The sequence below is a fragment of the Camelina sativa genome, chromosome 3 (assembly GCF_000633955.1).
Source record: "Camelina sativa cultivar DH55 chromosome 3, Cs, whole genome shotgun sequence".
NCBI lineage: Eukaryota > Viridiplantae > Streptophyta > Magnoliopsida > Brassicales > Brassicaceae > Camelina > Camelina sativa.
The window spans coordinates 5801084-5817993 of NC_025687.1; the positions used below are offsets into that span (position 1 = coordinate 5801084).

The 16910-nt window shown below is 35.5% G+C and overlaps 4 protein-coding genes and 1 long non-coding RNA gene across 6 annotated transcripts; 2 read left to right on the forward strand and 3 right to left on the reverse strand.

The window, feature by feature from the left end:
• LOC104771794 (protein AUXIN SIGNALING F-BOX 3) lies at window positions 274-2809 on the reverse strand. Of its 2 annotated transcripts, none has more exons than XM_010496386.1 (4): window positions 2529-2809; window positions 1884-2398; window positions 1304-1799; window positions 274-1223 (listed from the first exon to the last, which is right to left on the reverse strand). In XM_010496386.1, the coding sequence occupies exons 2-4, from the start codon at window positions 2333-2335 to the stop codon at window positions 435-437; spliced, it is 1737 nt and encodes a 578-aa protein (XP_010494688.1). In that variant the 5' UTR covers window positions 2336-2398; window positions 2529-2809; the 3' UTR covers window positions 274-434. The 2 variants fall into 2 exon arrangements, with proteins under 2 accessions (XP_010494688.1, XP_010494696.1); XM_010496394.1 differs by having other exon boundaries at window positions 1884-2425.
• On the reverse strand, window positions 6037-7081 carry LOC104771813 (nucleolin-like). The gene has a single exon (XM_010496406.2). The coding sequence runs from the start codon at window positions 6896-6898 to the stop codon at window positions 6287-6289; it is 612 nt and encodes a 203-aa protein (XP_010494708.1). The 5' UTR covers window positions 6899-7081; the 3' UTR covers window positions 6037-6286.
• Window positions 8157-11250, forward strand: LOC104771815 (V-type proton ATPase subunit C). The gene is made up of 11 exons (XM_010496421.2): window positions 8157-8367; window positions 8560-8628; window positions 8729-8856; window positions 8948-9047; window positions 9196-9263; window positions 9499-9640; window positions 9739-9855; window positions 10035-10160; window positions 10243-10326; window positions 10424-10503; window positions 10857-11250. Exons 1-11 carry the CDS (start codon window positions 8254-8256, stop codon window positions 10954-10956), a joined length of 1128 nt encoding a protein of 375 aa, XP_010494723.1. The 5' UTR covers window positions 8157-8253; the 3' UTR covers window positions 10957-11250.
• Window positions 12839-13412, reverse strand: LOC104771821. The gene has a single exon (XM_010496432.2). The coding sequence runs from the start codon at window positions 13328-13330 to the stop codon at window positions 12968-12970; it is 363 nt and encodes a 120-aa protein (XP_010494734.1). The 5' UTR covers window positions 13331-13412; the 3' UTR covers window positions 12839-12967.
• Window positions 14581-15594, forward strand: LOC109131374. Its single transcript, XR_002037014.1, has 2 exons — window positions 14581-14826; window positions 15402-15594. It is a non-coding gene; the product is annotated as an uncharacterized LOC109131374 (long non-coding RNA).

Consider the following 16910-nt stretch of genomic DNA (forward strand, 5'->3'; position numbering starts at 1 on the left):
CAAGTTTGTTTGAGCCTTTTGCTTGCATTGCAACGCAAGGCTTTTACCAAAGAGAGAAAAGGAAATGTAGAAGAGAGAAAAGGTAAAATATCCATGACGTTATTATATGTGTAATAGAATTATAGAAACTTACATGTCATCATTCATCAATACGAGAGGGCTACAATTAATTAGTGTAATGTATGGCGTATTTACAACTTATTTTTTTTAGTTACACGAAGAGAATGGTACGTTATATTGGTTAATATATTATACAAAGCTAACAAAGTCAGATCTATTAATACTTTGAACTTTAATTAAAAACCCATGAAGCCTTTATAGAAAACAGTTATTGTCTGAAGCAAAGTACACCTAAAATTGGAGAAGATGCTAACGAACCAAACATCAAAAGCCTAAACCAAAAAAAACCATGTCCGGGGTAGGATGGAGTCGGACTAAAGAATCCTAACATAAGGCGGTGCATCTTTTCTAGTCCCAACCACTGTTCGGTAGAGGTAAAGTTTATCAACCTTGTCTCTTTCGTCTTCTTCATTCCGCTCCATCCGATTACTCTCATTCTCATTGATGATCTCTACATTGAGCCGTGGCGAATTCTGGGCCAGCCTCTTGCAGCCACCGAGTGTTACTTCACAAGACGACATCCAAAGGGATCGCATTGTTTCGTATTTATGCACGTCAGCAAGAAGCGCCGCGTTCCCAAATGGACTGTCTCTTATCTCCAGCTTCCTCAGCTTTTTGCATCCGTTCAACACATAGAGCATTCCTTTGTCAGTCTCCCCGGCAAAAGCTATCGAAAGCATCTCGAGCTCTTCTGCGTACATACCGATGTAGAGGAAGACTTGGTCGTTTAAGAGACCGGAGACAGAGAGCCGTCTTAGACCCTTGCAAGCTTGTACGATCGCACCAAAGCCTTCGTCTAGTGATTGAGATGTGATGTGGTCAGGTTTGTGTGGCTCGAGAATGCATAGCCTGAACCGGATGAAGTTTGGGCAGTTCTTGGCCACGGTAATGAGCGCTGCGTTTGTCATTTGTTTGCAGAAGTATAGAATCGAATGAAGTTTAGGACAACCTTCGGAGATGGCAACTAGTCCGACTTCAGTCACAGCTGCGTTGTTGTTATCTTCTTCACCATGTAAATCGGAGGGAAAAACTCTCAGCTCTTGCAACTCTTTACATGTATCAGCAACAACCACAAGTCCTTTGTCACCAATACTATCCAATATCTGTAGGAACCATAAACCCCATTTGTTGTCAGGTAAGTAAGTAAGAGGACAGGGAAAAATGAAAGTGATATCAAACGTACCCATAACCGTTGAAGTCTCTTGGAAAGCTGAATAAGCTTAATGAGGTGGTTGCCTCGAATCTCAGCTGCGTAGCTGAGGTTCAAGGAGATAAGGTTTTGACAAATCGGGTAGAACGCTGGGAGACAGAGTGGAGCAGCCTCTAAAAAGCCCGACAAGCTCCTTAACGAGGAGCACTTCTGTATAGCAGCCATGAGTTTCGTAAAAGATTCTGGATCAGGCTCATTCTCATAAGACCCTACCCCTAAATCCACAAGCTGCGGCGCACAGCTCATCAACCTTGCGAGTGCATCAAGCGGTACAGCACGGTTTAGCTTCAAGGTCTTGAGGTTTGGTGACCTCGCGACAAGCCTCTCAAGAGCAGCCACATAGGTTTCTCCTTTAAGACAGGCGAAATTCAAAGAGGTAAGAGTAGTGCAGCTGTCTGGAAAACAGTTCAGCCATTGACCTCTATGATCATCGATTTCATTCTCTTGCAAGTCTAGTTCACGAAGATGCCTAACACAAGAAAGACAACACATTTATTATAAACGAACTTAAGAAACGCCCGAAATCAAAAAAAAAGGAAGGAAAAATTTGTACCTGCAATTAGAGGCAATGGAAGCTAAGCCGTCAGTAGTAAAACCTTCACAGCTGACAAGAACCAAAGACTTGAAATTTGGAAAAGAACGTGAAAGAAGCTCTAAGCTTTCATCAGTGACAACCATCCGCTTCAACCTAAGCTCCTCAAGTCCAACACGGCTACTAGACAAAGCTTCAATCCAAGGATGCACGAAACCTCCCCATTCATAAGGAACCAAGTTGAAGTCAGCGAAATGAGGCTTCCCTTTAAGAGTCAAAGACTTGAGACACGGGAACCTCCCGATTAATCTCTCAGGGTTGATGGCGTAACAGTTCCCGATGAACACTCTCTTCCTACAAAACCTCTCGATCTTGTGCCACGATTTGCAAACCAGAGATATCGAGTTCCTGTCTCTGTGAGAAGCTATGAAGTCAAAAACATGCTCTATGACCTCTTCCGGGAAATAATTCATTCTTTTCCTCTCTAAATTAACTTCAAGATCAGCTCAGTGAAGCTTCTTTGGTATCAGAGGAACCTGAAAGATTCAAAATTATACAAAAACCTAATTTTTGAAGATTAAATCAGTACACACACCAGATCCTGATTATGCTTAAGATTCAGATCTACGAAATGAGAGATAGATCTACGAAAGAAATGAAGCTTACTACTAAGATCGTCGTCGGAACTAAAACTCGCCGATGATGATGATGATGATTCGATAGAACAAGAAGAAGAAGAAGAAGAAGAAAATACTCAAAACGAGGAAAACGTTGAAAAAAATAATGAATCTGGATAAAACTGTGTGTGTGTGTGGAGTTAGGCTTCTAAGTCCAATGATCATGAGATGATCAAAGATTTGGATGGGAGAGAGAGAGAGAGGGAGAGAGAGATCACGCAAGCAAGAAAAAAAAAACAAAAACAGTACAAACTCTTATGGTAATAATAAAAAAAATAAAAAAAAACATAATAAAGCAGAGGAGAAGCTAAACCTACCTCACCAAAAGAGAAGCTAACCATGGTTAAGTTTGAGATTTTTGGTGTGGAATGAGGATTATCCAACGGTGGAGAATGTTTTAGTGCGACAAAAAATGAATCTGAACCGTTGAAGATGTTGTTGTTGTTGTTGCTCACACCACTGGTTTGGTTGGTTAATATAATATATATAAGGAGAGGGCCTTTCGCCAAAGGGAAAGGGTGAACTGTGAAGTGATGTGTCAAGAGCAAAAGTGACCTTATACAATTGCCCCTACCTTTTTCATTCTATTTACCATTCCTGCCACGTTGATTTTTAATCCTTTTTTTATTTATCTTATTTCTTTTTCATGGTTGTTAGAAAGTGTAACGACTAATTTAGATATATTCGTGAAATTGATATTTGACGTTGATTAATTAACTGATTAGATATACATTGTTCCTCCTGATTCGTTAGAAAGTGTACGACAAATCAGCTAATGAATAAGATCCCAACGTACGTATTTGTACTGCACAGCAAATAGCAAACACATACAGACATACAGTATGTTTTACCTAATTCCCATTTTAGACATTTTGTTTCAGTAGTTTAGTTGATTAATAAGTCAATTACAAACTCGTTTTTTAGTTAATTTGTGTGATACTACTAGACTACTACTAGTAATAAACAAAAAGAAGAGAAAGTAAGGCTGTCTGAATTTTTGTCGTGGGGCGAGGGACACCTTTTTGTGGATTTATACGGAATTAGAAGGTCATGAGATTTTACTCTTTTTTTTTCTCTTCCATTTTTTTTTTTATATATCTTTATGCAATTTTTTTTAATACCAAACAAATCAAAAGCTAATTTGAACTCTTTATCTTTTTCAAAAGAAGGTGGTTATGACTTATATGAGGTAGGGTTCAATCTCGATAATTTCGTTACTCTGTTGCAAAACAGACACCAATAATAAAAAGGATAAGACTTTTCTTTCAATTTCAACTGAAACTGAATTTGATTCTAACCTTTACTTACATGGTTCATTTAAGACAAAATGCTAACAATCATAAGTTTATTAATTTGTATGTATATCTATTATCGACAAGGTGAATTAGACAAAAAAAACATAGAGGAAAAAATATTATAAAAGGAGCAAAAAAAAGATGGCCTAGGCTTCATAATCAAACTCAATAATAGACCCACTTGCAGATTATTTACATCGAGGAGAGGGGAAGAATGAAAGAGAGTACACAAACAAAATCATTGTAACTAGTTTGAAAGATTTGAGTCATTTCTCTTGCAAAACACTACTAATTTTGAAGAACTTTTTTAAATAAAAAAGAAAAAGAAAAAGGTTAGTGGTATTAATTATTGGTAAGTATTTAGGAGCATATACAAATCACATACTATCAACTGATTATCTTTTCGATTTTTCCCAATGGCCGACTAAAACTTATGTGGAAACAAGTTTTGCTTTTGTGTCATTTAAAATATCTTATCTTAATTTCTTTCTAACTTATCACATGAGAAGTTTCTATACTATAATAATATATTTGACTTAAGAATCGTGTTTACAATAAGTTAAGATATAGACCATAATCATCTTTCATCTTATGATCTTCGTTAAGAAAAATAAAAAAATCTTATAACTCAAAATGTTAAGAATCTTGTGTAAAAAGGGGATGAGTGATGATTTCACATCTCTTGACCCATCATATGCTACAATGGCTGCCATGTGAAGGCCACCTTTTAGTAATCATCTCTGTTTACACCATCAATACATAATCTTGTTTTCTTACCATTATCTTGGTTTTAGTTGACTCGGCCGATAATGCCTGTATTATTGGATTTTACTGTGCAACCAACCACCCATCTAATCTCTAAGTTAATGCGGGTAAATTATCTTGGTAAATTATCTTAAAAATTCCAGGAGATTATTATAAATCCCGGAGAATGAATTATATAGAGAGAAGAAAAGTATATCGAATATGCAAATATGACTATCTAGTCTCTATCGTCTATCCTTGGTAAAAAGTTTTTGTATTCATCTTCTAGAACTCTTATCTTCTTTTGTTTTTCCCCAGCTTTTTTTGTTGGTTCATGAGATTCCTTTTCCTTTTATCTTATGAATCCAAAAGGCCCAAAAAGCAGAGAGACTCATAATGACGCATGTCTCACTTATTCATAATCTCTCTACATACCAATACCACCACCATTACACATATCAACCACACACATCCATATCACATCATAATTATCATATACACATATCGATCGATATACATACACATTTCAAGTATATGTATGTATTGTGGATCTCCCAATGTTGAGAGATTCGGAAAGGAACCCTTTTTCAGTTCTCTTTGTCACTTCCTCGTGGTCCAGTTTTTCATTTTGCATTAAGAACATAAGAGTTATGATGATATTCTCCTGACAAAGATCTGTTACTCCTATTATTGAACTAAACGAATCTATGCGTCGAATATAAGCAGCACATAAACAAGACACTTGACATACTACTTGCGGTTATACGATAAAAAACCATGTGGGTGATTCCACACTTCAAGCAAGAGACTCATTTTTCAAACTACACCTCAAAGAAAGGGATCACAAGAACAAGACACTTGACATTATAAGGGTCACATCTCACTATATTCTATCACAAGCAGTACATAAACGCATCAAAGAACGACCTCATGAACATAACAATCGAAAGATCGTCACTTCATCCAATGATTTCTATCAGTCTCCTAACAACCGGTTGAAAACAGACCAATGAGGATGCAAATTGAAAGTTTCCACCTTTACTAATCCTTAAGATGGAAAGCAAAGAACATAGCCAGTAATGATCTTGATTCTAGGACGCTCATAATCTCTTAAACTAGTTTAGCTTAACCCAAAACCCAGTCTTGTTAACCTTCTAGGACTTGGGTTGCCATTGCCAAATGAACACAAGAACATGAACTAGTTGATTCAAACACTTACTCTAAACTCAGAGTAAGCTGCATCATTATCTACATCAAGAATATTCACTGCAATGCATGATGTAACAGATCCTAGAGTCTATCTACATAGCTTAAACAGGACCTTTACGGATCATCCATGGCCGGCCATTAGAGTAAACCCTTGTTACTGTCTCACACATCTCAAAAACCCTTACTTGAAAATGACCAAATCAATACAAGTTTTTCTCTAATGTAAAGTCAAAAGCAGCAATCTTTAAATCTCACACAGAATCGAGAAAAGATGATAAATTTACAAATCAAACGACCAAAGAGGCACATTGAATGAGATTGCAAGAACACCATAAGATATTACTACATAATAACCCACATAGGTCCAAGCGTTTGAAACATTAGATTCTAACCAAGAAGAATCACTGAACAGAGACAAACCCCCTCTTTAGAATCAAAAGGAACTAAATTTTTGATTTTTCCTTAAAAAGACTAACCTCGTTATAAAACTAAGGTTTTTTTAAGCATCACTATCATCACTGCTATCATCATCCTCGCCACGGTTACTAACATCATTGGAGATGTAAACTCCAGGCTGGCTCGATCGTCTCCTAGTCCTGGACGGAAGGATGTTATCCAAATCAACCTCAGCCAAAGGATCATCTGAGAAATCACTTTCGTCATCTTCACCAAAACCTTCGTCGTCATCATCACTGTCATCTTCTTCGTCATCACTTGAATCCACTTCAATCAATTTGCCTTTCCCCTTGTCTTCTCTCGAAATCCCTTTACCTTTCCTGTCAACCACCTCTTCAACTTCTTCTTCATCTTCTTCCTCGTCGTCTTCCTCTTCATCTTCTTCATCTCCAACTTGTTGCTCCTCTTCAGCTCCAAGAAGATCGCCGATTACGCCATTATTAACCTTTTCAGCTAACCTCTCCGGACAAACCGATGATTCTGCACCAGTCGAATCAAGATCCTCGATGCCGCTTTCATTGTTTTCTCCTCCGTCTTTGGACTCAGGGTTAAGCTTTTGAGACTTGTTTGACAAATTATCCTGGTTTTGGCAAAAGAGATCCGATTTCCGCTTCACAGGAAACGAAGAATCCTGCTGATTCTCAACATCCGCCATAGATGAATTGAAAACTTCTTACTTGAGAGTAGGAATCGCGGTTGGTTTGAAGAAGAAGACGACGACGATTCAGAGTTAGGGCTTCCCTTGAGCTTATATCTACTACAGTCAATTTTGGTGGTAACCCTAGAAAGGAGTTTTTGATAGGGTTTTGTTTTTTTTTTTTTCCTCAATCCCTGATTTTCACTTTTTCTCCTCTCTCTCTCTCTCTCTCTACTTTATTATTTGGACCTCAATACAGTTCGTGGCCCGTTAGCCCATTTGGCCTGTCTTCTCAACAATTTTACCGCTTAAACAACACAATTAAAATTAATCGCAACATGTATGTAATGGTAAATCTGATGATTGATCATAAACTGACTAATAAGACATCATACACATAACCGACTAATAAGATATTGAGCTCGACGGCTACTGTTATGAGGATGACGACTAGTACTGATGAGTTATATATTGCATCACCTATTCACCCATAAGAAAGTTCAGCCAGATTAGTCCAGTTACTACTATTTAGACTCAAGAAGTTAGACAAATTAGTTTGTGTTGATTACGAGGACAGGCTTTGAATCAAATCCGGATTAATTGAACAAATTTAAATCGTACAGTGTGTGTGGGGGTTTGGCCTGGGCATAAAAACTGTATCCGAATACCCAACCCAAAATCCGACCCGAAAAACCGGATTCGGGTTGGGTACGAGTTTGCCTATAAAACCCTATTGGATTCTATTTTCTAATATCCGTGGGTTCGGGTTAGGGTTGGATAATACCCGGTACCCGTTTGGGTACCCATTAAATCCGAACATATAAACATATTTATAATATTTATCATTAATATAATGCAATTACCCCAAAATTCTAATTATAATTTTGAATATTTCATTTAGTTTTATACCTAAATATCAAAAATAATCAAAATATCTAAAATATTTTGTTATGTAAGTCAAAATTTAACTAAATTTATTTAAATTTAATTATATTTTTTCGGGTACCCGATAGTTCGGGTACTAATCGGGTTCTAAAATTTGTAACCCAAACCGACCCGAACCCGATAGTACCCAAACCGAATCGAACCCATATATCTAAAAATATCTAATAGTTTCTATTTTTCTAAACCTATTTACCCGAACCCGAACGGGTTACCCGAATGCCCAGCCCTAATGGGGCAGCAGGAGAACGTGCCGGGGGATATTAAACCGGCTCAATGCAACAGTCTTACCGGTTTGGTTATCTACTAAATTGTTTTATAAGAAGGACCGGTTGGTTATATCCAATTTGACAGGCAGAGAGGATTTGATTGAAGAAGAAGATACAGATCCATCGGAGAAGAAGACAGAGAAGGAGAGAGATTGGAGATCAATGACATCGAGGTACTGGGTTGTGTCTCTTCCAGTGAAAGACTCTGCTTCTTCGTTATGGCAACGATTACAAGATCAGATCTCAAAGCATTCCTTTGATACTCCTGTTTATCGGGTACTCTGATTTTGCTCGATTTGGGTTTCTTCGGAATTGATTCATAATTTATATGGCTGAAAGAGAGAGAGAGAGAGAGAGATAGAGAGAGAGAGAGAGAGAGAGAGAGAGAGAGGGAGAGAGATCTTCTCTCGTAGTATTACTTTAGCATTCATCTGATTTGGGTTTGTTTTTGATTTCAATTTCTCGCAGTTTAACATTCCTAATCTTCGTGTTGGAACCTTAGATTCTCTACTCGCCCTTGGCGATGATCTGCTTAAGGTAAAATTCATCGATTGCGTTTTTCTCTGTTGAGTAATTTTTGTGGGAGGTAATGATTGATGCATGTATGTATGATCTCTTGTTGTGGTGGTTGTGGTAGTCGAACAGCTTTGTGGAAGGAGTTTCACAAAAGATCAGGAGACAGATCGAAGAATTGGAGAGGATTTCTGGTGTGGAGAGCAACGCTCTTACTGTTGATGGCGTTCCTGTTGATTCTTATCTCACCAGGTTTATTTAAATCTGCTACTTATTAGTTAGCCTGTGATCGGATTCGGTAAAGAAGGTAACTTTAATTTTCTTTTTGTTGATTGCTTTTAAGGTTTGTGTGGGATGAAGCTAAGTACCCAACTATGTCACCCCTGAAGGAGGTTGTGGACAATATTCAGTCTCAGGTTGCAAAGATTGAGGATGATCTCAAGGTACTATTGAAGCTTCAACCATCTTGCTTTATCCAAAAAAAGATGGAAGCTTTACCATTCTGCACAATTCGAGTTTCCTTACATTCATTGTTGCTTTGCTTTGGCTCAAATGGTGGTGTTAACGAGTTTGATTGCACGTATTACTCAGGTTCGTGTTGCTGAATATAACAATATCCGCGGTCAACTCAATGCTATTAACCGCAAGCAAAGTGGAAGGTAACTTAATTTGTTTCCCCCCTCGTATTTACACTATAAGATTAAGTTAAGAAATTGTGGGCAGTTTTGCGAAAAGAAAATTGGAACTTTTTTTTCTCATCTTTCTAAAACTTTGCTTGAAACATGTTCTACCACGTGAAAGCTGTAGAATAGTACTAAGTAATATTTATCGTTTATCTCAGCATTTCTAGTATCTTTGTGGCATTGTGGTTGATCATCCTCCGTCTTGTTTCAGCTTAGCTGTTCGTGACCTCTCAAACTTGGTTAAGCCAGAAGATATTGTTGCCTCAGAACATCTCGTGACTCTCCTTGCAGTTGTTCCAAAGTATTCCCAAAAAGAATGGAAAGACAATTATGAGAAATTTACCGAATATGTGGTACACTGTTGACTTGTTGGGTTAATGGAGTAGACTAGTGGTAACACTATTAGCTTGTGGCACACTGATTTTAATCAATTTATCCTAACTGTTTTCAGGTTCCTAGGTCCTCGAAGTTATTGTTTGAGGATAATGAGTACGCTCTTTACACCGTTGTTCTCTTTACGCGTGTCGCAGATAATTTCAGGACGACTGCTCGTGAGAGAGGATTCCAAGTGAGTATTCTGTTCAAGTTCCTGATATTACCTCTAGAGTTTTCGTAGGAGTAAGAATTGATTATTTGCTAGTAGTAGTGATATTTCCGAAGAACTGATTTTATTCATTGTACAAGTTAAGAAATTTGGTTGATTCTCAAAGCTTTATTCATCATATACTGTACACCATTCCCTTGTAGGTCCGTGATTTTGAACATAGCGTTGAAGCGCAAGAGACTCGTAAACAAGAGCTAGAAAAGTTGGTTCAGGATCAGGAAAGTTTGAGAAGCTCTCTTTTGCAGTGGTGCTACACCAGTTATGGAGAGGTAACTACACATTGCTCTACATAGCTGTAATCTTGTAATGTCGATACCCGAATCTGTTTTGATCATCGGTCTATATATGTAGGTTTTCAGCTCCTGGATGCATTTCTGTGCTGTGCGTATATTCGCTGAGAGCATTATGAGATATGGTTTACCTCCAGCATTCTTGGTAAATTAAGACTCCAAGCTATACTAATCTCGAGAATCCCTAAACACTTTTAACTCACTGACCAAGTTACTTTCTCTTGTTATGAGTTATTTTCCAGGCATGTGTCTTATCTCCGGCTGTGAAAAGTGAAAAGAAAGTACGCCCCATTCTTGAACGCTTGTGTGATTCGACCAACAGGTATGTCATAAGTCAAACAGATACATGGAAACTGTTTAACATTCAACTTTATATTGATCCCTCAAAATAATTGTAGCGATAGTTATGGCTTAATAATGAAAGAACTTGCAGAATTTTGTGGAGAAAACCAAGAACCAAAGTAAAATCAAACTTGAATTTGGTTGATATGAAATCGAAACCTTACTGATTCCGCCCTGCTTACTGCAATCTTGAGGCCAAATGTAGTAGTCAGACATAAGTAGCTTAAGTTGGGAAAATACCAATTGCCCACAAAATCTGAGGATGGATTCATCTATATAAGTAGTGTAGTTTGATTTGAGGTTTTTGAGTCTAAGAGCATGAAAATATTGCAGTTTATACTGGAAAAGCGAGGAAGATGGAGGAGCCATGGCTGGTTTAGCCGGTGACTCAGAGACACATCCTTATGTCTCCTTCACTATCAACCTTGCGTAAAGTTGATGGGAGATGCTTTTGATGCTTCTCCTCGTCTCTGTCTTCATCTGTTATATTTGTTTGTGCTCTATAGATTTCGCATTTATTTTTCGTAATATATTTTGAGTTTCAGAATAAGGTGGCACACCAGAGAAGTTGTTGCTGTAATTCTATTTGGCCGGAGTCTTTTAGATTCCCGTGAGTTTCAGACACTTGTGGAAGACAAACGGCTATACAGTTGTTAAAAGCCTTTTTGTCATTTTGTGAACTGGTTGATTTATTTATTATATATATCACTCTGTTCCGTTTTGTCTTTTTGTTTTCGTCTGAAAGATATTAGTATCGGCTTTTATTGGTATTTTTCTCGAAACGATGTCCGAGGGTTCTCGAGATTACTAATCATATGGTAAAGTGGTAACAGTTGTGGCTGAGTGATATGTAAAATGGGGCAACTTTTAGCACCAAACTTGAAAAAAACATTGGTATTTTGTTGTTAATTTAGTTTTTTAATCTCACTTTAGGCTCTTATATATCAATCAGAGTATTCAACAAATTTGCTATTTGTATTTTGGCTTAAACAACTGTGTAAACGATTAAAATCGTTTTATTTTGTTCAAAACTATTTATCAGAGTTTACGAGGTACTGAGGAAAATTACACTCGTATAGTTCGAATACACGCTATACTGGGCCTTGGCCCAAATTATTTTCTGATCTATATATATGTAATTGTTTTTTCTTTCTAAAATTCTCAAGTAAATGCATAATTGTATTACTAAATTATTATAAGACAACCAGCTTAGATGTCTGGTTGTTTTCTTGGTACACTGAAATTGATCGAAATTTTTTAAAATTACCTTTGGCTTTGTATTCAGTAGTGTTTTAAACTATAATTCAGGACCAAAAAGGTTTTTATTTACATATTTGATATATATGTTGCAGTACATTTCTCACTTAATATAATATTCTCTCTTATTGATGATGATCCAAATAATTTTAGAATTAGTTTTGTAGGTTAAATTTTCGAATGTCAATAAAAATATCATCTTGTGGTTTCCAAACAATAGTTAACCTATAGCATTACTATATTTTGTACAAAATCGGCTTTGGAGTTTGTGGTACTCGAATTTTTATTTAATGAAGATAATAACATTAACAAAACAATAAAATATGGAAGGATAATTTACCAAAACAGGGCATGACATGTGGTTGATCAAAGGTGCAAAAACTATGTATAAAATATTATATCACACCATGTCCAAAGCTTTTCGGTTTTGGATCGGTTTAGAAACCAAATTGCATTTCTAGATCAAATCAGATCTGTACGGTTTTTCTATTCGGAATTTTTGTGTCTGTTATCAGGGTTTTTTTTTTCAAATTTCAAGTTTGGAATTTTATTTTTATTTTGGTTCGGTTTGGGATCTTTGGTCCATACCAGTTTGATATAACTAGGGTTTTTTCTCCAAAAACTATGTAATGCCCTCATTTTCATCTTCCACTATATTAAATAAGCCAAAACGCAGCGCTGTCCAACGTTTGTTGATCAGCTAACAGGTATGTGAAAGTCTCTACCTCTAGCCGTCTTAGGATATGTTTAAGCCACTTTTATATCAATCAAAGTATATTATTCAACATTTTTATATCAATCAGAGTATATTATTCACTTTACTCTAATTCTTGAACACTTGTATGATTCGACTAACAAGTATGTGAAAAATCTCTCCCTCTAGCCATCTTAGAATATGTTTAAGCCATTTTTATATCAATCAGAGTATATTATTCAACACTTTGCTATTTGGTATTTTGGCTTTAAACAAACTGCTTTTTCTCTGACTATGCTTTTTTAATGAAATCTTTTTTTCTTATGTTGTCTAATCGATTAAAGTCCTTTTTTTTACAAAACTATTCATTAGAGACTCTGATTCAGAGTCTGCAGCTTAAGGAAAATTACACAGTTTACACTCGTATACTTTTTCTCAAAACAAAAAAGACCAGAAGAAAGAACGATGATAACCAATAAAGATTACACGTAGATTAATAATGCAGAAACCTAGCGAGCATTGATAAGTCAACACATAAGAAGCTACGGATTCCAACAATGAGCAGAAGCAACAAAAGATCAGGACGGAGCCTCATTGAGCTGCCTGTAATCTTCCCATTAGGTAGGCCTGAACTTGGACCAGGCGCGTTTGGCTCTGGAACAGGAGAGGTTGCTGTATCGACTGACCATTCATTGGTCGGAGAAGGGAAAAACGAAGACATATCTGGTGCACTGATATACGGTAAAACAGCGGGAGAAGCTGAGATTGTGGATTCACTGCAAACCAGAGTCCATTGAAGGGACACGAGGATCATGAGAGACGCGGAAACTGCGAAGAAGCTAGAGAACAGAGCCATGGGTGTTTCTTTTTTTTTCTTCTGTTCTGCACAAGAAAGATTTGTTGCCAAGTAAATATAAATAAGAGAACAGAGAAGAAGACAGATTCTTTTGTTCCCATGTGTGAGTGTGTGTGCGTGTCTTACTAAGAAACAAAGAATTGCAATGAATATGTTCACGGACCAAAGTATGGGTCCTTAACTGTTTCACATGCCTATTTTTGGTTTCTTCCTCTTAATTCATGTGACTTCATTTGCCTCTTTTCACTTCCACCAGCCAAGGGGTTAATAAATAGAAAAGCTTTATGGGTTTGAGATTAATCTGAGAGGCACAATTCTGAAGTAAATAACAATAGGTCATAGGTGGAGTCTTCAGCAACTTATGAGTTATGAGGTCGATGATAAGGCAATGAACTTTGCATACATCGAAGATACTAATGATCCAGAAATAAATATTTCATTTTGTGTGATTATAAGTAATTAAGTATAAAAATTACGTAAGATTTTTTTAAGGAATTGCTTGCAAACAGAAAAAATTAAACAGAAGTACAGAACAAAGGCCAAACATCAAAAAACGAAACCTCTCCACCTCAGTTAGAGGGTTAAGAATACACGCTATACTGGGCCTTAGCCCAAACTATTTTTTATTTTTATCTATATATAATTGTGTTTTTTTTTACAGCATCTAAAATTCTTAAGTAAATGCATAATTGTTTACTAAATTATTATAAAACAACCAATAAAATACTTCGTTTTCTTGTTTTTTGGTTGCCAATAGTTCAGCTTCGATGTCTGGTTGTTTTCTTAGTATACACTGAAATCGATCGAATTTGTTTAAAATTACCTTTAAACTTTGATTCAGGTCAAAAAGGTTTTTCTTTACATATTTGATATATCTGTTGCAGTACATTTATCACTTAATCTACTATTCTCTCTTATTGATGATAATTGTAAAGTATCATATAATATAAAAATATTTAAATTATTGATGGTAATGATCACTAACTCACTGTATTGTATGTTTTTTCTTTTTTAAAAATGTATATGTTAAATAAAAAAGAAAACAAAACTCCATTTTTTAATATAAAAAACGTTGATGAGTCTAGTTCTGCTGGTGGGTCTCTCTCATACGCTACTACTACTACGATATAGCCAATAATGATTGCTAAATATATATATATACATATATATATAAGGAAAGCACAATGTATATAGCCATGTTTACATACATCTCTTTAGAATTCTTTATTCTTTTTTTCTAGTCTCCCATTTCACACTGTTTTACTTGCACACACACACATCTATTATCTTAATTAGTACTACTCTATGCAGGAAATAAAATTGTTTCGCTTTAATCAACGTATGTATCATTTGATTAATGATTATGAGTTTTCTGGGGGCGGCTTCTAAGTGGGTTATGGATAGAATCCGTCATTCCGCAAACATGTATGCAAACATGCGTTGTGGGTCGTCTAGTGGTGGTGGTCCGAACGCCGTCTAGAAAATGAATCTCTAAGGTTTGTTTTCTGCTTTTGTTGCTTCAGTAAACCACCGGATCAGCGAGTTTTTTTTTTTGGATTTTGTGGTTATCGGATTTTTGTGGTTATTGGGTTTAATTTGGATTTTTGTGGATCTTGGTTCTCTGCCTTTTGTTCTTCATACCGTTTGTTGATCTTTACCACCGGAGGGTACGTTTGTTGGATTTTTGTGGTTGTTGGATTTTGGTTATGGATCTTGTGTTAACGTTTCATTTCAATGGGTTAATCTTTGTGTGACATGTCTTGAATTGTTGTTTCTCAAAATTGGTGAATTTTGTTTAGTCTCAGTTTCTTATGTTTTCTTGACATTTGACTTGCAAATACACATAGAATAAAGAATTCTAAGACAGAGAATATAAAGTTAGAAATGCTTGAAATCTTGTTTAAAACAAATTACCTTTGGTTTTGTATTCATTAGTGTTTTAAACTTTGATTCAGGTCAAAAAAGGTTTTTCTTTACATATTTGATATATCTGTTGCAGTACATTTATCACTTAATCTATTATTCTCTCTTATCGAAGATGATAAAATTAATTTTGATATTTGTTTTGTAGGTTAAATCTTCATAAATAATACATGATTAAATCATTACCGCAAATCCAAATCCACAGATCCAATAAACCTAAGTGGAAAACAGACAAACCCTCCGGTAGTTTATTTTAATTATGAAAAATGAACTAAATCAATAAACTAATATATGTTTTGGAGCTCCTAACATTGTCTAGATTAGTTATGATATCGTCGATACACTGATGATGATCTTTAACTTAAATTGTTATCTTGATATTTTTAAATTATTTTTCATCAAAAGATTTGCACAAAATCCGCTTTGGAGTTTGTGGTACTAGAATATTTATATAATGAAGATAATAACATTACCAAAACAATAACATCCTTATAAAGGATAATTTACCAAAATAGGGCATGACATGTGGTTGATCAAAGGAGGAAAAACCTCATATATATGTATGAATATTTTAGAAATAGATAGTGAATGAACTTGAAGAATGAAATGGTAAGGTTGATCTGTATATGTCAACGTGTAAAGAAACGAAGACGATGAATGAAAACAGAGTAGATATTGTAAACGGCTCATACGTTTTCCTTTAAATCCATACTAAAATGATTAATTTGGGTTTTGGGCCTAATAACCCCACTGCTCAGTTCCTCTAAAATGAAAGTTAAGAAAAAAACATTAAGACTTTTAAAATAGCTAATTTCTTTAAAACATACTATTTTCTAGAATACAATTTAGTTTTTCAAGTTTTCTTGCTTTTATATAACTTTAAATTTGGAGATTATCGAAGTATATATATCCTTACTAATTTTTTTAGTCGAATTAATTATATAACTTTATATATATATATATATATATCCCTTTAAATTATGTATTTTAAGTTATATATATTTTTTATTTACATAAATCTTTAAATTTGGTATGCGTCAAACATGCTGATTACTAATTTTAATAAACTAACTTTTTATTATAAGATATATGTCATCTTTTCCTGATATTTTATAGATTAGAATTTACGCAAACTTATTTTCTAATTGGTAAAAACATAGGTTTATCGGCTTTGTTTTTTTTTTTAATCTTTTAAGTCTTTTTCTAAATTTATAGTCCTCTTTACAGTTATTGTCTTTGGAGATTTCAATATGTAATTTAATCCCTTTTCCAATATAACTTGGATGGAAAATATAAAAATTTGCTGCTATATATACGTGTATAAAAAGAGATACAGAGTAGAGACAATTCATTCGTACGTATCAAAATAGAAGGAATCAACTATGAAAAAGGAGAAACAAGCCATTGCATCATCATCGCAAAGAAAGAGAAGAAGAATATTAAGAAGAGGAAGAAACGAGAAGCTAGTGTTTGCATCATCACTACCAAACGATGTTGTAGAGGAATTTTTCTTACGACTTCCGGTGAAAGCCCTAATCCGCCTAAAGTCTCTCTCGAAACAGTGGAAATGGACGATCGAGTCTCGCAGTTTTGAAGAGAGACACTTGGAGATCGCCAAGCGTTCACACTTGGATTACCCTAAGGTCATGGTCATCTC